At 49.6% G+C, this 25,378-nt stretch overlaps 3 gene segments (V, D, J or C); all 3 read right to left on the bottom strand.

Moving 5' to 3' along the window:
* Positions 1-1,869: 1,869 nt before the first annotated feature.
* LOC123347918 lies at positions 1,870-4,246 on the bottom strand (the record flags this gene model as incomplete). The annotated part of the segment is given in 3 exon segments: positions 1,870-1,928; positions 3,790-4,107; positions 4,201-4,246. Coding segments are annotated over 3 exon segments (423 nt in total), but the record flags the coding sequence as incomplete, so codon positions are not given.
* A 1,323-nt stretch (positions 4,247-5,569) lies between these two features.
* On the bottom strand, positions 5,570-6,172 carry LOC123347923. The segment is given in 2 exon segments: positions 5,570-5,898; positions 6,127-6,172. Coding segments are annotated over 2 exon segments (375 nt in total).
* A 1,300-nt stretch (positions 6,173-7,472) lies between these two features.
* Positions 7,473-23,731, bottom strand: LOC123347540. The segment is given in 3 exon segments: positions 7,473-7,520; positions 23,276-23,583; positions 23,686-23,731. Coding segments are annotated over 3 exon segments (402 nt in total).
* Between the last annotated feature and the right edge of the window lie 1,647 nt (positions 23,732-25,378).

Consider the following 25,378-nt stretch of genomic DNA (forward strand, 5'->3'; position numbering starts at 1 on the left):
ATCCTGCCACCGGATCCTCAGAAGTCTGCGGAGGCAAGTCATGTGGAAGTGGTTCAGTTGCCTAGCGTGCCTCCTGTATACAGTCCAAGTCTCACTGGCATACATCAGGGTAGTTAGCACTACTGCTCGGTAGACTTTAAGCTTTGTAGCAAGGCTTATTCCACGGCGGTCCCACACGTTGGTCAACAGTCTGCCAAATGCAGAACTTGCCTTAGCGATTCTGCAGTTGACCTCGATGTCAATTGTCACTGCGCGAGAAAGGGTGCTGCCAAGGTATGTAAATTGGTCCACTGCTTGCAGCTTTTGTCCCTTCACTATGATGGTGGGCTCTTGGTGTTGGGCTTTCGGAGATGGCTGGTGCATCACTTCGGTTTTCTTTATGTTGATGAGGAGGCCGAAGTTATCGCATGCTGCTGCGAATTTATCCATGCTAGCTTGCATTTCCTGCTCTGATCCAGCATTCAGGGCACAGTCATCAGCAAAAAGAAGATCTCTTAGCACAGTCTCCTTTACTTTGGTGACAGCCTGGAGTCTTCGCAGGTTGAACAGTTTCCCATCAGTCCTGTATCTCAGGCTGATTCCCAAGGAACTGTTCTGAAAGGCGTCTGACAGCATAGCTGAAAACATTATGCTGAACAGGGTCGGTGCCAACACACACCCTTGCTTGACGCCGTTTGTGACGGGAAAGGCCTCTGAAGCTTCTCCGTCGTCCAGAACACGAGCCGTCATGCCGTCGTGGAACTGACGTACCATCAGGATGAATCTGTCAGGGCACCCAAACTTTGACATGATGCGCCACAGACCTTCGCGACTGACAGTGTCAAAAGCCTTGGTAAGATCCACGAAGATGGTATTCAGTTCACGATTCTGCTCTTGACACTTCTCTTGGAGCTGACGAACTGCGAAGATCATGTCCACAGTGCCACGCTCTTTGCGGAAGCCGCACTGTGTCTCGGGTAGTAAACCCTGTTCCAGGTGGTCAATCAGGCGATTCAGCAACACTCGTGCAAGGATCTTGCCTGCGCTAGAAAGCAGTGATATTCCTCTATGATTATCACAGACTTTTCGATTTCCTTTCCTCTTGTAGAGGTGTACGATGGACGCGTCTTTCAATTCCTGAGGAATGGACCCTTGATTCCAGAAGGACTGGAACAGCTGAGTGAGTTTGTCAACAAGCATTGCACCACCATCCTTATAGATTTCCGCTGGAATCGCATCAGATCCTGAGGCCTTGCCACTAGACAGCTGACTGATGGCCTGTAGGATTTCAGTCTCTGATGGTGGAACGTCCAGGCTGTAATTAATATCCGCCTGGGGCATTCTATCAATCGCCTCATTTTTGATGGAAGATGGGCGGTTCAGTACGGATTGGAAATGCTCAGCCCAATGCTGTAAGATCAGAGTCTTCTCAGTAATGAGAGTTACGCCATCTAAGTCCAGTAGAGGGGAACTCCCTGAAGGCCGAGGTCCGTACAAGGATCTAAGGGCTTCGTAGAACCGTTTGGCATCGTTTCTATCAGCAAACTTCTGGATTTCATCTGCTTTGGCACTCAACCAGGAGTCCTGCATCTTACGAAGCTTGCTCTGTATGGTCCTGCGAATGTTGTTGAAGGCATTTTTCTTAGCTGTTGACGACGGGTCGTTCTGATGAGCACGGTGAAGGCGGTGCTTTTCAGCAAGTAAAGCCTTGATCTCTTCATCGTTTTCATCAAACCAGTCCGACTGTTTCCTGTGTGAGGGTCCAAGAACCTTTAGTGCAGAAAAGTGCACAATATTTCGGAAGCGTTCCCAGTTCCTCTCAACGTTTTCCAACTATACATACAATATGATGGGAGCTAATTTAGCTACAACTAATCAGGAAAAAGATCTTGGAGTCATCGTGGATAGTTCTCTGAAGATGTCCACGCAGTGTGCAGAGGTGGTCAAAAAAGCAAACAGGATGTTAGGAATATTAAAAAGGGGATAGAGAATAAGACTGATAATATATTATTGCCCTTATATAAATTGATGGTACATTCACATCTCAAATACTGCGTACAGATGTGATCTTCTCATCTCAAAAAAGATATACTGGCACTAGAAAAGGTTCAGAAAAGGGCAACTAAAATGATTAGGGGTTTGGAGCAGGTCCCATACGAGGAGAGATTAAAGAGGCTAGGACTTTTCAGCTTGGAAAAGAGGAGACTAAGGGGGGATATGATAGAGGTATATAAAATCATGAGTGATGTGGAGAAAGTAGATAAGGAAAAGTTATTTACTTATTCCCATAATACAAGAACTAGGGGTCACCAAATGAAATTAATAGACAGCAGGTTTAAAACAAATAAAAGGAAGTTCTTCTTCACGCAGTGCACAGTCAACTTGTGGAATGCCTTACCTGAGGAGATTGTGAAGGCTAGGACTATAACAGGGTTTAAAAGAGAACTGGATAAATTGATGGTGGTTAAGTCCATACATGGCTATTAGCCAAGATGGGTAAGGAATGGTGTCCCTAATCTCTGTTCATCAGAGGATGGAGAAGGATGGCAAGACAGATATCACTTGATCATTGCCTGTTAGGTTTATTCCCTCTGGGGTACCTGGCATTGGCCACTGTCGGTAGACAGGATACTGGGCTAGATGGACCTTTGGTCTGAACCAGTACGGACGTTCTTATGTTCTTATGTTATGTACTCCTTGGGCACACTTGCTCCCCATTCATGGTGCCACCCTGCTCTAGCAGTGAGTTTTCCATTCACAGCAAACTGCAGCATAAGGTTTCAGCTACCATACTTCCTACCCCTCCCTTTCTTGTTGATAGCAGCCAAGGGAATGCTGGGAAATTTAGTTCTTTCTCTGCTCCAGGGCTGGCTCTATAGGCAGGGCGCTAACCAAGGAACTACAGCTCCCAGGGCCCCCTGTTGGTTCTCAGCACCCAAGGTGGATCCCTGCCAGTTGCCGCCCCTGCAAATGGGCTGCCCCAAGCCCCTGCTTGCTTTGCTGGTGCCTAGAGCCACCCCTGAAGACAATAACCACTGGTGAAGGGCTGAGAGATGCCACTGTGAGAGGCCCCACATTGGTTATAGTGAACTAATCACCTTCCACTGCATTAATACCATAAACATCCCAGATTGCTTAAAGAGGCAGATCCTCAGGTGGTGTAAATCCAGAGTAACTGGAGTCTAGTGAAAGCAGCTGCGGTGACTTTACACCAGTGGAGGATTTGGCCCCAGGAGCAATTCGCTCCATCCGTTGGATCTGATGCAAACCCCAATGTGCTTGTCCCGTTTACACTGACAGATGCTGTCCTGTGAGTCGGACACAGAGACGGCTTCGGGAGAGCCAGCGTGCCAGGTCTCCGAGGGGAGAGCGACTCAGAATCAGGGGCGGCTCCAGGCCCCAGCTGGTCCCAGGGCTTCCGTGGAGCATCCGCAGGCACGTCTGCGGGAAGTCTACCAGCCGTGGGACGGGCGACCGGCAGAGCGCCCCCCGCGGCGTGCCGCCCTGGTTTGGGTGGCGAAATGGCTTGTGCCGCCCCTGCTCAGAACAGGACTCACTCCGGATTGGGGTTCACAGATGAAGCGAGGGATCTCTGCGCCGCAGACCCAGCGGGGCTCTAGACCGGAAAGGAGGCACATTGCCCGGGAACGGAAGGGTTAAAACTGCCGGGAAGTTTGTGTTACATTCACCCGGGTACCGGGTCTCCTGTCCCAGCCCGGAGCGGTGTGTGTGTCACTGCTGCCCCCACGCGGCTGCCGGGAGAAGCGCGATTCCGCAGCCTGGGTTTTTGTATGATCACAAACCGGTTTCGTGTCACTGTGTCTCTCGCACAGTAATAGCGGGCGGTGTCCTCGGGCTTCAGGCCGGTCATTTGCAGATACAGCTCACTCTTGGGATTATCCCTGGAGATGGTGAATCGGCCTTTCACTGAATCAGGGTAGTATATAGTACTCCCATCAGTGCTTATAAAAGCGACCCATTCTAGTCCCTTGCCAGGAGCCTGTCGGACCCAGTCCATATGGTAGCTGCTGAAGGTGAACCCGGAGGCTTTGCAGGAGAGGCGGAGAGAGTCTCCGGGCTTTTTCACATCCCCTCCGGACTCCACCAGCTGCACCTGGGACCAGACACCTGAGAATAAAGACAGGCCATTAATATCGGTATAAAAACAGCGGTAACACAATATTCTTCTCTGTCTGTCAGTTACTCAGAGGAGGAAAATACCTTCCAAAGATGCTAGAGCGAAAATTACAAGAATCAAAAATCCCATTTTCCCGCGTGCTGGAGGGGAACGTTCTCAGGGACTGGCTGGTCACTGCACAGACCCAGGGGCTGCGGATTGTGTCTCCGGGTGCAGCCTGGGCAGAGAGAGGCTCAGATTTAAACAGGAAACTGTCTCCCTCATTTGCATGTCCCCGCTTTATAAGAGACACACACTCCTGCTGCCAGTGATCTGAGTGACTCGCCCTAGGGCTCCGGGTGCGGGAGTCAGAGTGTCCCGTCCTGTGTCTGTGCAGCCCCGGCACAGGGTGCTGGGGTCAGGGGCGGCTCTACCTTTTTGGCCGCCCCAATCAGTCATGCGCGGGAGGCGCCCCGGAGCCGCGGGAGCAGCGGACCTCCCGCGGGCATGACTGTGGAGGGTCCCCTGGTCGCGCGGCTCCAGTGGACCTCCCGCAGCTGCGGACGGTTCGCAGGTCCGGCGGCTCTGCTTGAGCTGCCGCAGTCATGCCTGCGGCAGGTCCGGTTGTCCCGGGGCTCCGGTGGAGGCATGACTGCGGCAGGTCCGCCGGCCCAGACTGCCGCCCCCCCCGGGAAAGGGCCGCCCCACGCGCGTACTTGCCGCGATGGGGTCTGGAGCCGGCCCTGCGCCCGGTGAATGTTTCTATTTTACAATTCTTTGCAAAAGGGGATTTTATGGAGTTTACGTTACATTTCTGATCCTTGGGGCCATCTGAGTTATTGTTAATTATTGTACCCTGCTGTCATTCTGAGCCACCCAGAGACCCCTCTTCCACTTCCTCGTTTTCTTGTGCAATTTCCTGTTCTTTGTTTCCTGGGTGTTAGTGCAGCACCCGATCTGAACACCATCTGTTATTATTTTGTTACTATTATTATTATCATCAACATCTTCATCCTCCTCAGCAGCTCGATTCAAATCGGTGCTCCCGAAAACTTTCCAGGTCAACCTCATTTTTCCATTTAGTCCCTTGGTATCTCTTTCTATTTCTCTTTCCCATCCGGTGGGGAGGGACTGGATTTGTTTGTGTGTTTCCCCGAAAAGCCCTTGGAAGATCCAGGATACTTCATTTTGCAGGACAAGCGCTGCCAGCACTTTTGTAAATGTTGCCATCAGGGCGCTGGTGCGTGTCACTGGGCTCATGATCCTCCTGTTCGTGGCATCACCTTGGTGCAAATATACATAAAAAGTTCGCTCAGATTCCGTACCCGCCTCCCCTTTGCATTTTCTTTCCACTTACATGGAGTGTTATGGGGAAGGGGGAGAGGAGAATCTCAGCTCTTTCAGTTCAAATTGTGAAAATTAAGTGGACAGAATCCGCTTCCCCTTTTTGTGCCAGTCCCGCTCTGCTCTGTGTCACTGTGTGTCCCTGGCGCAGTAATAGGTGCCGGTGTCCGCAGCTGTCAGCGAGCGGAGCTGCAGGGAGAACTGGTTCTTGGAAGTGTCTTGTGTGATGGTCACTCGGCTCTGCAGAGCGCTGGCGTAGTTAGTGTGCCACTGACTCGAACTGTAGTAAATGCGTCCCACCCATTCCAGCCCTTTCCCCGCGGGCTGCCGGATCCAGGTCCAGGAGCCGCTGGAGATAGAAACCGAGTCTCCGGAGATGGTACAAGTGAGTGTCAGGGACTCTCCGGGTTTCACCGCTCCCGGGCCCGTTTCCCGCAGCTGCACTTGGGAGAGGACCCCTGGGAAGGAAACACGGAAATGAACCAGTGAGCAAGGCCCCTGTCCCCTGGGAGTGGGGACCACGTGAAAATAAAACACCTCGAGACCGCACCTAAGGGAGTGAGGCGCCCAACTGCCACTAAATTCCATTGGGATATGTGCACCTAATTCCCTTGGTCTCATTTGAACAGCGCCTCTTCTGCAGTCACTGCAGCAAGGAACCCTCCTGACCCGCAATAGACACGTACCTAAAGGGGCCACCAGCATGAACAGGAAAATCAGCAGCAGGTTCATCTTAAGTGAAGGTGCAAACTTTCCCCAGCAGCCAGGCCCGGGCAGTTCTGTGTCTGAGGGGAGACTGAGGCTCCTCCAATCAGGGGTTTGTATTTAAACAGGAACCCTCCGGGGCAGGGATTTGCATGCGAGTTTCACAAGGCGACTATAAGCGATGACCGGGTGTGAGCTCTGTTAGCACATGAGGATCTCTCCCTGGGGTGCGTGTCCCCCTAAGACAGTGAGTTCAGCTCAGAAAATTGTGAAACCTCCTAAGGCGTATGGACGCCCCAACTCAATTTAAATAAACAGCATTTGGTCGTTTAACACGCGTAAAGGTGTGTGAGATTCTCAGCCACATATAAGTGCAGGACAGCGCCTTCTTAGCAACGGAGGGATGTTTGGGAACGGGAAATGTAACCTCCTCTCTTGTGGCTTTGGCCTGGATTTCAACAGAGCCCAAGGGAATTGGGAAATTGAGGGTTTAACTCCCTTACAGTATCTCTGATATCCTACCCCGTGCTCGGGGAAGCATTGCATTTACTGTACAGACATAGCTACATTTCTGGTGAATAGCGGCTTTATTGAAATCAGTTCAGTTCAGTGGAAGTCTTTGGGCTGATATTACTGTGCTTTGGATCACATGAGCTAGTGGTGTTCTAGCTGTTGCCTTCAGAATATGGTAGTTTTCCGAGAATATCCCCCGCCCCCATTCTATATCATATCCAACGTATTCTCTACCACGACTCCATTGAAGAAATGACCCAGGCTCATAGTCTGGATAATATCTGCCCGGGGATGTTTATTTTTGGCGACTCTTTGGAGGAAGGTATTTTCGAGGGTAAATTACATTCTGATATTTGGTTCCACTTGAGTTAGGTATCGTCATTTTATTCTAACTCCAGCAACAGAACATTTTTGTTAGTTACACTGCTGTCATTCTGAGCCACTGAGAGACCCTGCTCTTCTTTCCTTGTGAAATTTCCTGGTGTCCGTTTTCTTGGTGTAGTACAGCATCCAACTCTGAACTAAATATTTTGTCAAACATATACGAAGACACGGTCCCACCATGATGAGATTGGTATATCTCCAATTATTATCATCATCCTCATCACCTCGATTCAAGTAGATGTTCTTCAAAACTTTGCAGATCAAGCTGAATTTTTCAGTTGCTCCCTTTCTGTCTCTTTCTCTAGTTCTTTTCCCGTTCAGTGTATAAGGGTTGGATTTGTTTGTTAGTTTGTTTGTAACCCCTTTAGAAGGTAGCTGCTAATGGAGACACCGGAGACTTTACAGGTGATACTGAGGGTCTCTGGGGGCTTCACCGCTCCTGGGGCAGACTGGACCAGCTGCTCCTGAGAGAAGACACCTGGGGAAAGACAAACAATGAGAGGAATGAATTAATCACAGCACAAATCTGTGGATCGATCCCCAATTTCCGTTCCCATCCTGTCTACACTATGGGATTATTCTGATTTTACAGAAACCGTTTTTGTAAAACAGATTGTATAAATTCGAGTGCACGCGGCCACACTAAGCACACTAATTCGGCATCGATTTCTGGAGCGTTGCACTGTGGCTAGCTATCCTGTAGCTATCCCATAGTTCCCGCAGTCTCCCCCACCCATTGGAATTCTGGATTGAGATCCCAATGCAAAAACAGTGTCGCAGGTGAGTCTGGGTAAATGTCGTCATTCAATCCTTCCTCCGTGAAAGCAACGACAGACAATCATTTTGCGCCCTTTTTCCCTGGATTGTCCTGGCAGACACCACAGCATGGCAACCATGGAGCCCGTTTTGCCTTGTCACTGTCAACATATGTGTACTGGATGCTGCTGACAGACGCGGTACTGCAGTGCTACACAGCAGCATTCATTTGTGTTTACAAGGTAACAGAGATGGTTACCATCTCTACTACACTGGCTGCTATTGTAAATTGGTGATGAGATGATGGTTATCAGTCATTTTACGCCATTAGAAATTGGCAATGATAGTTATTAATTGTTTTGTGCTGTCATGAGTGCTCCTGGCTGGCCTTTCTGAGGTCAGCTGAGAGTGCATAGACAAAAATGGGAATGACTCCTTGGGTCATTCTTTTTTTTATGTTTTGTCTAAAAATAGACAAGCCCAAGAAAGAAACCAACAGGACTCCACTGGCCATCACATACAGTCCCCAGCTCAAACCCCTCCAACGCATCATCAGGGATCTACAACCCATCCTGGACAATGATCCCACACTTTCACAGGCCTTGGGTGGCAGGCCAGTCCTCGCCCACAGACAACCTGCCAACCTGAAGCATATTCTCACCAGCAACTGCACACCGCACCATAGTAACTCTAGCTCAGGAACCAACCCATGCAACAAACCTCGATGCCAACTCTGCCCACATATCTACACCAGCAACACCATCACAGGACCTAACCAGATCAGCCACACCATCACCGGTTCATTCACCTGCACATCCACCAATGTAATATATGCCATCATATGCCAGCAATGCCCCTCTGCTATGTACATCGGCCAAACTGGACAGTCTCTAAGGAAAAGGATAAATGGACACAAATCAGACATTAGGAATGGCAATATACAAAAACCTGTAGGAGAACACTTCAACCTCCCTGGCCACACAATAGCAGATTTTAAGGTGGCCATCCTACAGCAAAAAAACTTCAGGACCAGACTTCAAAGAGAAACTGCTGAGCTCCAGTTCATCTGCAAATTTAACACCATCAGTTTAGAACTAAACAAAGACAGTGAATGGCTTGCCAATTACAGAACCAGTTTCTCCTCCCTTGGTTTTCACACCTCAGCTGCTGGAACAGGGCCCCATCCTCCCTGATTGATCTAACCTCGTTATCTCTAGCTTGCTTCTTGCTTGCTTATATATACACACCTGCCCCTGGAAATTTCCACTGCTTGCATCCGAAGAAGTGGGTATTCACCCACGAAAGCTCATGCTGCAAAACATCTGTTAGTCTATAAGGTGCCACAGGATTCTTTGCTGCTTCTAAAAATAGAGTCAGTCCTGACTAGAATATGGAGCAAGTGTATTAGAAAACCACAGAGCACAGCTGCTCTGGGTCAGAGCCACAGAGATCCCACAGAAATGATGAGCTGCATGCCATTCTAGGGGGTGCCCCTGCAACAACCCCACCCGTTGCTTCCTTCCTCCCACAACCCTGCTGGGCTACCATGGCAGTGTCCCCCCATTTGTGTGATGAAGTAATAAAGAATGCAGGAATAAGAAACACTGACTTTTTAGTGAGATAAAATGAGGGGGAGGCAGCCTTCAGCTGCTATGATACTCCAGGCAGTACAGATTCTTTTCTTTAGATATGAAAGCGGGGGGCTGATGGAGCTCAGCCTCCAGTTGCTATGATGAGGACAGTTACCAACCATTTTCTACCATCTACCAGGAATGACCAGGAGTCATTCCCATTTTTACCCAGGCACCCCCAACCAATCTTACTGAAACCAACCAGGAGCACTCATAGGCTGATGATGAAAACAGATATCAATCATTTTGCACTATCTGCCAGTAGGAAAAGGATGCTGGTGTCCAGTGCTGCAGCACCCCGTCTACCAGCAGCATGCAGTAGACATAGGGTGACATTGAAAAAAGGTGAGAAACTATTTTTTCCCTTTTCTTTTTTTTAGGGGGAAGGGTGTAAATTGACTATATATACCCTGAAGCACCCGGGAAAATGTTTTTGACCCTTCAGGCATTGGGAGTTCAGCCAAGAATGCAAATGTTTTTCGGAGACTGCGGGGACTGTGGGATAGCTGGAGTCCTCAGTCCCCCCTACATCCCTCCATGAGCGTCCATTTGATTCTCTGGCTTTCTGTTACGCTTGTCACACAGCACTGTGCTGAGTCCCTGCTGTGGACTCTGTATCATAGCCTGGAGATTTTTTCAAATGTTTTGGCATTTCATCTTCTGTAACGGAGCTCTAATACAACAGATTTGTCTCCCCAAACAGCGAACAGATCCAGTATCTCCGGTACGGTCCATGCTAGAGCTCTTTTTGGATTTGGGACTGCATCGCCACCCGTGCTGATCAGAGCTCCACGCTGGGCAAACAGGAAATGAAATTCAAAAGTTTGCAGGGCTTTTCCTGTCTACCTGGCCAGTGCATCCGAGTTCAGATTGCTTTCCAGAGCGGTCACAATGGTGCACTGTGGGATACCGCCCGGAGGCCAAACCGTCAAATTGCAGCCACACTAACCCTAATCCAACATGGCAACACCGATTTCAGCGCTACTCCCCTTGTCGGGGAGGAGTACAGAAATCGGTTTTAAGAGCCCTTTATATCAATATAAAGGGCCTCGTTGTGTGGACGGGTGCAGGGTTAATTTGATTTAACACTGCTAAATTTGGTTTAAACGCTTAGTGTAGACCATGTAAGGTGAATAGTGTTGTTCACCATGAAAGAGTATAACCATTGTTCTGTAAAACGTATCTTTTAAAATACTTCTCTCCCTTTTTTCCCTCCCTCATGCAGCTGCAAATTTTTCAAGCCTCCCTACTCTGTCCCGAAGGCTATCTCAGATAAGGCGGCGGAAAAAAAAGACGCGAGACGAAATGTTCTCGGAAATCATGGAAGTGACCTGCAATGAAAGAGCTCATCTGAATGAGTGGAAGGACGTGGTATCAAATTACAGGCAAGATGCCAGTGAATGTGAGGACAGGAGGGATGCTCGAGATGAGAGGTGGCAGCAGGAAGATCAGAGGTGTAGGCAGGAAGATCAGCGGTGGCGGGATGCAACTCTGGGGCTGATGCGTGATCAAACTGACATGCTGCGGCATCTGGTGGAGCTTCAGGAACGGCAGCAGGATCACAGAGTGCCGCTTCAGCCCCTGTATAACCACCCTCCCCCCTCACCATGTTCCATAGCCTCCTCACTCAGACGTGTAAGAACGTGTGGGGGGAGGCTCCGTGCACCCGCACACTCCACCTCCATGGACAGCCCAACCAAAAGGCTATCATTATTTTGAAAAATTTTTAGTGGCCTTTTCCTTCCCTCCTATCCTCATCCCAAATCACACCTCGGCTAACTTGTCAGTTCTCTCCCTCTTTTTATAATGAATTAATAAAGAATACATGCTTTTTAAATGATAGTGACTTTATTTCCTTAAGCAAACTGTCATGAGAATACCCTGGTGTCTGGCTGTGTGTAATCAGCAACCAGCTGATTTGCCTCAGCCTCCACCCCGCCATAAAGGTCTCCTCCTTACTCTCACAGAGATTCTGGAGCACACAGCAAGTAGCAATAACAAAGGGGACATTGGTTTGGCTGAGGTCTGAGACAGTCAGTAATGTGCGCCAGCGCGCCTTTAAATGGCCAAATGCACATTCTACCACCATTCTGCACTCGCTCAGCCTGTAGTTGAACAACTCCTGACTACTGTCCAGGCTGCCTGTGTACGGCTTCATGAGCCATGGCAACAAGGGGTAGGCTGGGTCCCCCAGGATAACTACAGGCATTTCAACATCCCCAACTGTTATTTTCTGGTCTGGGAAGTAATTCCCTTGCTGCAGCCATTTAAACAGAGTAGTGTTCCTTAAGACGCGAGCATCATGAACCCTTCCTGGCCATCCCATGTGGATGTTGGTGAAACGTCCCTTGTGATCCACCGGTGCTTGCAGCACCATGGAAAAGTACCCCTTGCGGTTTATGTACTGGGTGCCCTGGTGCTCTGGTGCCAAGATAGGGATATGGGTTCCATCTACCGCCCCCCACAGTTAGGAATCCCATTGCAGCAAAGCCATCCACTATGACCTGTGCATTTCCCAGAGTCACTACCTTTCAGAGCAGCAGCTTAATGATTGCTTTGGCTACTTGCATCACAGCAGCCACCACAGTAGATTTGCCCACTCCAAATTGATTCCCGACTGACCGGTAGCTGTCTGGCTTTGCAAGCTTCCAGAGGGCTATTGCCACTCGCTTCTCAACTGTGAGGGCTGCTCTCATCTTGGTATTCTGGCATTTCAGGGCAGGGGAAAACAAGTCACAAAGTTCCATGAAAGTGACCTTATGCATGCAAAAGTTTTGCAGCCACTGGGAATCATCCCAAACCTGCAACACTATGCGGTCCCACCAGTCTGTGCTTGTTTCCCGGGCCCAAAATCGGCGTTCAATGGCTAGAACCTGCCCCATTACCAGCAGGATCTCCAAAGCGCAGGGGCCCGTGGTTTGAGAGAATTCTGTGTCCATGTCCTCATCACTCTCGTCCCCGCACTGCCGTAGCCGCCTCCTCGCCTGGTTTTGCAGGTCCTGGCTCAGCATAGACTGCACGAGAATGCGCGAGGTGTTTACAATGTCCATGATTGCTGTCTTGAGCTGAGCAGGGTCCATGCTTGCCGTGCTATGGCGTTTGCACAGTTCACCCAGGAAAAAAGGTGCAAAACAGTTGTCTGCCGCTGCTTTCACAGAGGGAGGGGTGAGGCTGTACCCAGAACCAACCGCAACAATGTTTTTTGCCCCATCAGGCATTGGGATCTCAACCCAGAATTCCAAGGGGCAGGGGAGACTGCGGGAACTATGGGATAGCTACCCACAGTGCAACGCTCAGGAAATCAACACTAGCCTCGGTACATGGACGCACACCGCTGAATTAATGTGCTTAGTGTGGCCACGTGCACTTAACTTCATACAATCTGTTTTTAAAAACCAGTTCCTGTAAAATCGGTATAATCCCATAGTGTAGACATACCCACTTACAGGTAAGAGCTGGGAAAGGAAAAGCAGCAGCGATTCCATTCTCGTTTTCATGCAATGAGAGAAACACCCCAGTGGGCAGGACCGGGCAGTTCTGTGTCTGGGGAGAGCCTGAGGCTCCTAGAACCAGGGGTTTGTATTTCAACAGGAGCCCCCGGGGCAGGGATTTGCATGCGGGTTCCCCAGAATGGGCAGAAGAGATGACAGTGGGCGGTGTCTCAGTACACGGCAATATCTCCTCGGGGACAAGTATCCCATTTATACAACACAGAGACAGCGGGCTCAGCTCAGCACCCAGATCCTGACAGCGGGGCAGGGCTTCCTGAGAGTAGGAAGGAGGGTCCAGTGTGTAGGTTCTCCAGCTGGCAGACTGGATTCCTGGTCACTACATTCCTCACTGATCTACAAACCCCTGGTGTGACCTGGGCATGTCACGTAAAAGAACCTTTTCCTCAGTTCCCTTCTTAGAAAATGAAGAGGTCTCGACCATGTTTCAGAAAAGGGCAGTGAAGATAAAATTAGCCAATGACTCTGAGGTACACAGATGCCAGCGAGCAGAGAGAAAACCACCTGGACATTCAGGAATGTATATTAATAAGGGGTACACCCAATCCATGAAGGGGTAGCAGTCTGCCATAGACTTCCTGTGTGACTTTGGGGAAACCACTTGGGGGCAGTTTTTCAAAAGTATTTAGGCACCTAAAGATGGAGATAAGGATTCATGTGTTACCTGGTGCCTGTTCCAACTCAACCAATGACATTTATTCCTTAGGTGCTCAGGTCCTCAGAGGACTTACAATGATAGCACCTCTTGGGCTCATCTGCTTGTACAGGAGATCTGGGATGTGTAACAGGGGAATGGGGAAGTGAATGCCCAGCCTCCTTTTTCCCAGGGGTAAGACAGTGATTCTGCTATTTGTCAACCTTGTACCCCTCTACCAGTGATTTAACTGCAGCTTGTGATTGCTCAAAAGTGTCTGCCAATCCAGCTAATTCAAAAGTGATTTGGTTAAGTATTAAAAGTGGTTTCAAGTAATAACAGAGAGACCAAAGTAAGTTACCAAGCAAAATAAAACAAAACACACAAGTCTAAGCATAATACATTAAGAAACTGATTACAGGTAAATCTCGCCATCAGAGATGTTCCAGTAAGCTCCTTTCACAGACTAGACTCCTTTCTAGTCTGGGCCCAATCCTTTCCCAGGGTACAGTCCTTGTCAGTTTCAGGGGACATCTTAGGTGGAAACTAGGGGTATTCTCATGACTGGACCCCCCCCTTGTCCTGCTCCACCCCCTTTTATAGCTTTGGCACAAGGCAGGAATCCATTGTCTCTCTAGGTCCCCACCCCTCCTTCTAAATGGAAAAGCACCAGGTCTAAGATGGATTCCAGTACCAGGTGACATGTAAGACCTCATTTTTCATTACTCACATTATACACAGGCAGGTTTGCAGGTAAACAGAGCCATTTACAACCAGTTGTCCTAGTTGATGGGAACCATCAAGATTCTAAACCACCATTAATGGCCCACACTTTGCATAATTACAATAGGCCCTCAACGTTATACTTCATATTTCTAGTTTCAGATACAAGAATGATACATTCATACAAATAGGAGGAATATATTCTGTAGGTTATAACCTTTGAAATGAAACCTTATAAGTGAGCTTTGGCATAAAGCATATTCCAGTTACATCATATTCACAGTCATAAAGAATATGGCATGCTACGTCATAAGGACAACTGGGAATAAACACATATTAAAATCATATCAGTATGAATTACCTAAATTACAACATTCGTCTGACTCTCTTCTTCCAGATAGGGGGAGAAAATGTCTTCCAAACCTGCTGCAACGAAAAATACATGGAGTCAAAGAGGCATTTTCCCTAGTGTCGGAGGGATCGGTTGGTAACTGCACAGACCCAGTGGGCTGCAGATTGTCTCAGGGTGCAGACTGGTTAGAGAGAGATTTAAAAATGAAACGCTCACCCTTATTTGCATATCCCCCTACTTATAACAGATAAAACTCCTTCCCAGTGAATGACTTGATGATTGCATGTTCTGGTCATTCCTTCTGAAGCTCCTGTAATTGGCCACTGTCAAAAAATACAATGCTGGGCTAGATGAACCATTGTTATGACCCAGTATGGCCGTTCTTATGATCTCACACCTTGGCCTGGGGACCAAAGAGTAGGAGAAAAACACGTCCCTAGAGAAAAAAAGGATTTGGAAAAGCTTTAAACTCCTCAGGGGTTTAACAGATGCTCAACCTTGGCTGTTGCCCTAGCAGCTTGCTAAATGATGTATGCTCTGCCTACAGACCCAACCCTGAAGCGGACATGACTCTTCTCTTCACAGTCAGGGAAGTGTCTTTAATTGCTACCAGGGTTTCTCCACAGGGAATAGAATGAGCCCCGCTCTGCCAGGCTTTCTGCACTCTCACCTCTCCACATTTAAAATGACAAGCAAGAACCGATATCTGAAAGGTGTTTGTTGGTTTCCAGTTCTCAGAAAAGTTGAGAGCTCCCCACTTCTCTCCTGACCCCCTTCGGTGTTTCTGATATTGTTTTTGAAAAGCATGGATTTCATATTTTCACTGCATGCTCAGTGTTCTGTTCTTGCACGCCATGGCTAGGATGCATCAGCCCGAGAGTAGAAGTATCAAAAGGGAAATGAGGACCCCAAACGAGAAGCCACCAGACAAGGCCACCAGCCCTGTGCTCTCTGACCCCCTGACACCTCCCCTGTGGGGCTGCTGCTTCTCTCTGTATGATCACAATAAATCCTACCAGACATTCTCCCTGTACCCTCACTAGCCAACTACCCTCAGCACCAACCTTTGGGAGTTTCTTGCAATTAAGGGCTGATGGTTCAAGTCCTTTATCTCCGCGGTCACTCTATTAAATAGCTGGAACTGTATTGTGGGCTGGATCTTTAGCTCTTCCCTCGGACAGCAGCAGAAATTTTGGTCTGTGATTCTCAAATGTGAGGTGGGTTCCTTAATCCATGAGGCCACTTTGAAAATCCCAACCCTGCGCCATATTTCCAGTACCAGCTGAGTGGGGTTTCTTCAGGAACTGAGAGGTCTCTGCAGCACAGGCCCACTGGGACTTGCCACAGAAATGGGTGACAAAGCCCGTGAATTATAGGGTTACAAACTGATGGCAGGCTCTTATTCACCCCTGGGGTTGGAGGGGAAAGTTCTCAGGGGATTGGCTGGTAACTGCACAGATACAGAGGGAGGCAGATTGTCTCTCCGGGTGCAGCCTGGGCAGAGAGAGGGACAGATATAAACAGTGAGTGATTGTGGTCCTGTATGCCGAGCCACCTCGTTATAGGAGACACAAATTCTGTTGTGATTTATTATTTCTCTTAGGAATCTAGAACAGAGAGGCAGAGGGTGTGTGCTGGGCCATCATCCTCAGTGTGGTGGGATCTTGAGTGTATTTTGGGTAAAATAAAACAATAATAGTAATTAATAGTAATTAATAATACAAGTAGTTTCCCTGAAATCACACAATTCCAGAGACTCGGCTTCAGGGCCTGTTTGTATTCGCGTGACTTGGTGATGGAAGATGCTCAGGTCCTGGCCGAGTTTTGCTTGCTTGTTTTTGGTAAAAGAAATGAACAAATGGGTTAGCTATATGGAAATATAAATATTCATGAGATAGGGTGAATCTTAGCTCTGCAGCTCCAGCCCACGAGCAGCGGGGCTGTGAGTGGGGAAGGGCCAGCTCACTTGGTCCCGTGGGGCTGGGACACCCGCTGGCACTGGAAGAGAGTTGGGACTGGATCCTCTTCCCAGCAGTGACCGGCTCCATTGAACTGTGCAGTGACCAGAGGGGAAATGTTCCCTGGCAGGTTTAGCCATATGGAGAAGGGCCAAGCAATTACTTGGCCCTAAGTTCCTCTGTGAGGAAATACAGTCACTGCAGGGAGCTGGTCATTCCTCCCAGGGGTCCCAAAGTGTCAGGAGGACCCCAGCGCCCTGTGCCCGGCACTGCACAGACACACAGGATGGGACAGTGTGACTCTTGCACCGGGAGCCCTAGGGCGAGTCACTCAGATCCCTGGCAGCAGAAGTGTTTGTCTCTTATCAAGCAAATGAGGGAGACAGTTTCCTGTTTAAATCTGTGCCTCTATCTGCCCAGGCTGCACCCGGAGACACAATCCGCAGCCCCTGGGTCTGTGCAGTGACCGGCCAGTCCCCTGAGAACTTTACCCCCAAAACCTTTTGCTCGTTGTAATTTTCGCTGCAGCAGCTTTGGAAGGTATTTTCCTCCTCTGAATAACTGGCAGTTCGAAGAATATTGTGTCACCACTGTATCGATATTTACAACCTGTTTTTATTCCCAGGTGTCCGGTCCCAGGTGCAGCTGGTGGAGTCCGGAGGGGATGTGAAAAAGCCCGGAGACTCTGTCTGCCTCTCCTGCAAAGCCTCCGGCTTCACCTTCATCAGCTACGGAATGAGCTGGGTCCAACAGGCAGGGCCGGTTTTAGCAAGTGCTGGGCCCCTTTCGTGGGGCTTGTACTCACAGTCCTTCGCGGCACTTCAGATTGCTGCCCTCCGGCCAGGGATTGGGGCCATGGGACTCGCCGCGCTCCGGTCGGGATAGTGGGGCCGGGGGACTCGCTGTGCTCCTGCCTGGAGATCGGGTCCGCGGGACTCGCCGCGCTCCAGCTGAGGGGTGGGGCCAGGACTTGCCGTGCTCTGGCTGGGCTCCAGCCCCCCTTAGGCGCAGGCTGGATTGGGAGAGTCGGGGAATGGGCCTAAAGCCGGCCCTGCCGACAGACTCCTGGCAAGGGACTGGAATGAGTCGCTTATATAAACCCTGGTGCACAAACCTCGATGCCCACACTGCCCACATATCTACACCAGCGACACCATCACAGGACCTACCCAGATCAGCCACACCATCACCGGTTCATTCACCTGCACATCCACCAATGTAATATACGCCATCATATGCCAGCAATGCCCCTCTGCTATGTACATCGGCCAAACTGGACAGTCTCTAAGGAAAAGGATAAATGGACACAAATCCGATATTAGGAATGGCAATATACAAAAACCTGTAGGAGAACACTTCAACCTCCCTGAACACACAATAACAGATCTAAAGGTAGCCATCCTACAGCAAAAACACTTCAGGACCAGACTCCAAAGACAAATTGCTGAACTTCAGTTCATTTGCAAATTTGACACCATCAGCTCAGGATTAAACAATGGCTAGCCAACTAGGAAAGCAGTTTCTTCTCCCTTGGTGTTCACACCTCAACTGCTAGAAGAGGGCCTCATCCTCCCTGATTGAACTAACCTCGTTATCTCTAGCCTGATTCTTGCTTGCATATTTATACCTGCCTCTGGAAATTTCCACTACATGGATGCAGACGAAGTGGGTATTCAACCACGAAAGCTCATGCTCCAATACCTCTGTTAGTCTGCAAGGTGCCATAGGACTCTTTGCTGCTTTTACAGATCCAGACTAACACAGCTACCCCTCTGATATTTAATACATATGTAGCTGGCTCTGGCTCTCTCTCTCCGTCTCTCTTCACTTTTTTAGTATTGCAGGTTTTCAGGGAGAAACGGCTTGTTCTGAATGTCATCCTTGCTATCTCTTCATAGGGGCAGCTAACTACCTTAGGTATCTTTGAGACTGTAAGACTAATTGATTTATTTCCCTGTAGGGCTAAACACTCAAAATCGCCTCTGTCTGAAGCTGTAGGAGTTTTCTCAAATTACGTAGGATATCTGTGGTTGAAACAGTTAATTCGGTATCTTCTCCTTTTCCTCCTTAAACCCCACAAATACCAATCAGAGAATTCGATCCTGAAAAGGAGATTTTTTTTTAAATTGAGAAGGGAATTTAATTGGCCATTTCAAACTAATGTTAATGGGAAAGGTATGTCGCAATACATGAAATGGTTTGAAAACTCTCAGCCCTTGAATTTGGGTAAGGAGATGAACTCTTGCTCGGTGTGTAAACCAACCTCTCACTGATCCCGGATTATGAGGAACCATCCTCTCCGGGCAGCTTACTTGACAATATCTGTCTTTATTGCTGCTTCCTACGAAACTACTGTTGAGGTAGGAGACTGGGGTAAATGGGCCCTGGGGGGTTCTGGAGGCTGGCAGTTGCTAGGATCTCATGTTCCTAATGGCTGCTCAGAGAGAACAGTGATTATTGCAGGGTAACTGGGGGTAATGATGTGGGGATGGGAAGTTAAACATGGAGGCTGGTATAGATACGATCCAAACACGCAGGAATCTGAGAGTCTGAAGATACTGAGCTCTCGTGAAAATCCCAGGGGTTTGAAACACACTCAGCCCCTTGCACACGTAGCTAGATCATCCCTTTTTGAGTGTTTGATCTGAATACATGACCTGGTCGGGTAATGCCTCAGACTCCGTCCTGCAGAGAACGGAATTCCCACCGCTAGAATGACAGTGGGGCTCTAGATTGTCCAGCAGGCACCGGGTGTAAAGACTCCTGGTTCATCTTCCCAGCTAGGGCAGGAAAGAGCAATCTCGGGACTCTAGCTGCAATAGCAAGAATTTAGGGATGAAAATTATTGTGGTCTTTCCCCTCATTTCTTGTCAGAATGATAAAAAATCTCAGAGCGCAGGTAGCCGCGTGAAAGAATCCTGGGCTTGACTCGCAGCCTTGGGAGTTCTGATCCGCTGTGTGACTTTGGATGATATGGGGTTTAATTTAATTTAATTCACAATTACTTCAACTTGCCATGGTATCTGGAGAAAGCGAATAACTAACGAAGCGGAAAGAACGCGGTGCTGGCAGCCGCTGCTTTGCCTGTCACTCACCCGGGAGGGCTGGTTCTCTGCACGGTTAGTTTTAGTTAGCACACAGGCGGCTCAGGTCTAATGGTCGTCTTCTTGCTGATCGAAGCAACAGCTGGATTCGGCGTCTACCTGAGTGACTGAGCAGCCCTTTTTAGGACCGCACTGCTCACCTCCGTAGCAAGAGGAAGGGGCTAGAAAAGGTGCCCTAAACATTGTTTGCTTCACAGAACCCTGGCCAGCTTACCGCGGCTGGAGGGGATCCCATCTTATGCGGTCGAACAACAAAACTTCAAATAACAAACCGCAAGGTGACACCACTCATTATTGGTACATGGAACGTACGCACGCTTCAAGATAACCCCTCAGCAGATCGACCAGAAAGAAGAACAGCCCTGGTCGCTAGAGAGCTCGCAAGATTTAACATCGATATTGCAGCCTTGTGTGAAACTCGTCTAGCCAACGAAGGTCAGCTCACAGAAATAGGGGGTGGTTACACATTCTTCTGGTGTGGACGTAGCAGTGACGAACGTCGTGAATCTGGAGTTGGCTTTGCGGTTAAGAATCAACTTGTCCGCAAATTTGCCAGTCTTCCCAAGGGTGTGAACGACCGACTCATGACACTGCATCTTCCACTACCGAGAGGAAAGCAAGCTATACTAATCAGCGCTTACGCACCCACAATGACGAATCCGGATGAAGTAAAGGACAAGTTTTATGAAGATCTTGATGCCCTACTCTCATCCGTGAAGCGTACCGACAGGCTGATTCTACTTGGCGATTTTAACGCGAGAGTAGGCTCTGATCACTCTGCCTGGGATGGCGTCATTGGAAAAAATGGAATCGGCAAATGTAACAGCAATGGCCTACTACTCCTGAAGACATGTGTGGCTCATGATCTGATCATTACCAATACTATCTTCCGCCTGCCCACTCGCAAAAAGACGTCCTGGATGCATCCACGCTCCAAGCACTGGCATCTCATTGATTATGTCATCGTGCGGAGGAAAGATAGACAGGATGTAAGGGTGACTAAGGCCATGCCGAGTGCTGACTGTTGGACTGATCATAGACTCATCATCTCTAAATTAAGCCTTTACATCAAGCCAAAGAGACGTCCGCAGGGAAACAGAGCTGTGGTGAAAAAGATTAACGTCAGTAAACTGAGGAACCCCAATACAGCAGCTTTACTAGCAGAAGATCTTGACAACCAACTCTTAGAGCTGCAATTAGAGGAAAATGCTGAGAAGGACTGGGAACGCTTCCGGAATATTGTGCACTCTTCTGCACTAAAGGTTCTTGGACCCTCACACAGGAAACAGCAGGACTGGTTTGATGAAAACGATGAAGAGATCAAGGCCTTACTTGCTGAAAAGCACCGCCTTTACCGTGCTCATCAGAACGACCCGTCGTCATCAGCTAAGAAAAATGCCTTTAACAACACTCGCAGGACCGTACAGAACAAGCTTCGCAAGATGCAGGACTCCTGGTTGAGTGCCAAGGCAGGTGAAATCCAGATGTTTGCTGATAGAAACGATGCCAAACGGTTCTACGAAGCCCTCAGATCCTTGTACGGACCTCGGCCCTCAGGGAGCTCTCCTTTACTGGATTTAGATGGTGTAACTCTCATTACTGAGAAGACTCTGATTCTACAGCGTTGGGCTGAGCATTTTCAATCTGTACTGAACCGCCCATCTTCCATTAATAACGAGGCGATTGATAGAATGCCCCAGGCGGATATCAACCACAGTCTGGACGTTCCACCATCAGAGTCTGAAATCCTACAGGCCATCAGCCAGCTGTCCAGTGGCAAGGCCTCAGGATCTGATGCGATCCCAGCAGAAGTTTATAAGGATGGTGGTGCAGTGCTTGTTGACAAACTCACTCAACTGTTTCAGTCCTTCTGGAATCAAGGGTCTATTCCTCAGGAATTGAAAGATGCATCCATCGTACACCTCTACAAGAGGAAAGGAAATCGAAAAGTCTGCGACAATCATAGAGGAATATCATTGCTTTCCAGCGCAGGCAAGATCCTTGCACGAGTGTTGCTGAATCGCCTGATTGACCACCTGGAACAGGGTCTATTACCCGAGACACAGTGCGGCTTTCGTAAAGAGCGTGGCACTGTGGACATGATCTTCGCAGTCCGACAGCTCCAAGAGAAGTGTCAAGAGCAGAATCGTGAACTGTACACCATCTTTGTGGATCTCACTAAGGCTTTTGACACTGTCAGTCGTGAAGGTCTGTGGCGTATCATGTCGAAGTTTGGGTGCCCTGATAGATTCATCCTGATGGTACGTCAGTTCCACGACGGCATGACGGCTCGTGTTCTGGACGACGGAGAAGCTTCAGAGGCCTTTCTCGTCACAAATGGCGTCAAGCAAGGGTGTGTGTTGGCACCGACCCTGTTCAGCATGATGTTTTCAGCCATGCTGTCAGACGCCTTTCAGAACAGTTCCTTGGGAGTCAGCCTGAGATACAGGACTGATGGGAAACTGTTCAACCTGCGAAGACTCCAGGCTGTCACCAAGATAAAGGAGACTGTGCTACGAGACCTCCTTTTTGCTGACGATTGTGCCCTGAATGCTGGATCAGAGCAGGAAATGCAAGCCAGCATGGACAAATTCGCAGCAGCATGCGATAACTTTGGCCTTCTTATCAACATAAAGAAAACCGAAGTGATGCACCAGCCAGCTCCGAAAGCCCAACACCAAGAGCCCATCATCACAGTGAAGGGGCAAAAGCTGCAAGCAGTGGACCAATTTACATACCTTGGCAGCACCCTCTCCCGTGCAGTGACAATTGACATCGAGGTCAACTGCAGAATCGCCAAGGCAAGCTCTGCATTTGGCGGACTGCTGACCAACGTGTGGGACCGCCGTGGAATAAGCCTTGCTACAAAGCTTAAAGTCTACCGAGCAGTAGTGCTAACTACCTTGATGTATGCCAGTGAGACCTGGACTGTATACAGGAGGCACGCTAGGCAATTGAACCACTTCCACACGACTTGCCTCCGCAGACTTCTGAGGATTCGGTGGCAGGATAAGGTGCCTGACACAGAAGTCCTTTCCAGAGCAGGCCTGCCATCAGTTTACACTCTGCTTATGAAAGCCCAGACACGCTGGGCAGGCCATGTTGTGAGGATGCCAGACCACCGCATCCCCAAACAGCTCTTCTATGGTGAGCTGTCTCAAGGAAAGCGATCGCACGGGGGACAAAAGAAGCGATACAAAGATACGCTGAAAGCCTCTCTTAAGTCCCTGGATATCGACGTCACCTCCTGGGAAACCCTGGCACAAGACCGATCGACATGGCGTACGCTGATCCACCAAGGCTGCCAGACATCTGAAGCTAGAAGGATAACACTAGCACAAGAGAAGCGAGCACTCCGTAAAGCCAGAGCTGCAAATGTTGTAACAGTGGTGCCCACGCATGTCTGCCCGACATGTGGCAGAACATTCCGTGCCCGTATTGGCCTTACCAGCCATTTGCGGACGCATTGTGGACAGCTCACAACCTGATAGATGTTAAGGTCTTCTTCGAAAACGATGGACGAACATCATCAGTTTTAGTGCCGGCTCCGATAGGTTTCCTCTCACTGTGTCTCTGGCACAGTAATACACGGAGGTGTCTGCGGGCTGCAGGCCGGTCAGTTGCAGGAACACTTGGCTTTTGGAGTTGTCTTCGGTGATGCTGAGGCGATTTTTGAGAGCATTGCTATAAGCAGTGCCCCCATCACCCCAGATACCTCCCAGCCAGTCCAGCCCCTTCCCCGCGGGCTGGCGGGCCCAGTGCACCTCGTAGCTAGTGAGAGAGAATCCGGACACGGTGCAGGTCAGTCTGAGGGTCTCTCCGGCCTTCCTGACTCCCCCACCGGACTCCACCAGGCTGACCTGGGAATAGACACCTGCAGAGATAAAGGGGGAATATTTCAGTGATTCCCGGAGGCGCAGTTATTAGGGAACACGCGGTACCGGGCGCCCAGCGGCAGCGCAGATCCCGCCCGTACCCGCGGGGAGCAGCAGGAGGAAGGCGATGGCCAGGCTGGGGGTCATGTCTGCGGCTGGCGGCTCGGTCCCCAGGCGGGATGGGAAGCTGAAGCCCGGCGCTGGCTCTGAGCGGGGTGAGCGGCCGGGACTGGGCTATGAACAGGGCCCCGGGGAGCTCATTTGCATGGGCCGGTGGTGGGGACAATATAACGGGGGGCCCTAGGAGATATGTGACAGTGCATCGCACTTCATTCTAGTAGCAGGTGGGTTAGAGAGTCCAACTCTTTAAACCTCCATTCAATTTGAATATATAGAATCACTGAACGAACGCAGTTGCGTGATCATCTATCTATCTATCCCCATGCCCCCCCCCCCATCCATTAAGTATCATTTAGTTAATAGGTATGTGTATAATCTTTCTTTCTTTCTTTCTTTCTTTCTCTCTTCACTAGTAAGGGCTCGGTGCTGGCTCGTATAGTTATCACCTGCGGTGTTCCCCGTCAGCAGACAGTAGGGAGTTATGGAAATGTAGTGTGAGTTCCTCCTTAGCTCCGCCCCTTTACACAACCTGAGAGACTTCGGGTGTGAGGTGGGTAAGTAAATCCACGAGACTCCTCTGAAAATCCCAGCCGTGACTCATAACCCAGGAGTAGCGGAGTGTGGGTGCATACAGGAAGTGATGCTCTCTCCCCCACAGGCCCATAGGGGGTTTGTGCCGCAATGGGTGACATAGCCGGGGAATTATAGGGTTAAAACCAATCTCCCCATAGCTGTATTGTGTATGAATCTGCTGCCCCCACGCGGCGCACTGGAGAAAGAAATTCTGCACGTTGAATTTTTTGTATTAACACTATTGGGACTCCCGTCGCTGTGTCTCTGGCACGGTGATACCGGGCGGTGTCCTCGGTCTCGGACTGTTCATTTGCAAATACAGCAGGTTGTTGGGATTATCGCTGGGGGTGACGAATCGCCCCTTGACAGAGTGGAGTAGTGTGTAGTTCCACACTCGGATACAGGAGGGAGACCCACTCCAGCCCCTCCCCGGGGCCCTGCCGGACCCAGTGCATCCAGAGGCTGCTGAAGGTGAACCCGGAGGCTTTTCAGGGGAGATGGAGAGAATCTCCGGGCCTTTTTCACATCCCCTCCGGACTCCATCAGCAGCTGGGAACGGGTACCTGGGACAACCACTGGGAGAAATTACCTTTCAAGCTGCTACAATGAAAAGGAATTGCAGCCAAAGTTTCATTTTGCCTGGTGTGGGAGGGGAAAGTTCTCACGGGGGTGTTGGGTGTTGGCTGGTAACTGCTTGTCTCTAGGCCTGCAGCCTGGGCATGGAGAGAGAGAGATTTAAACAGGAACCTGTCACCCCTATTTGCATATCCCCCTCCTTATAAGACACTCAAACTCCTTCCCTTACTGATATGAATGACTGCACTCGGGTTCAGAGACCAGTCTGGCTCTTGCGGGGAGCGGCGAGTTCCTCATTTTTCCTGTGCATAAGGAAGACGTGAATGTCTTTAAAGACACCGCTCCCCATAACGTGTGTTCAGGGCCTGCTTATAATGAAGTTACCTGGTAGTGGGAGACTCCTGGGCCGCGAGGCTGTGGAACGGCCGGTCACTGGGTGTCAGTGACTCGGGTGGGGTCAGGTCCCAGGATCCAACTGGGCTGAGACTCTCTCTAGCAGGTGAAAATTCCTCGGGGCGCTGTGCG

This window comes from Mauremys mutica, chromosome 13, assembly GCF_020497125.1.
Source record: "Mauremys mutica isolate MM-2020 ecotype Southern chromosome 13, ASM2049712v1, whole genome shotgun sequence".
NCBI lineage: Eukaryota > Metazoa > Chordata > Testudines > Geoemydidae > Mauremys > Mauremys mutica.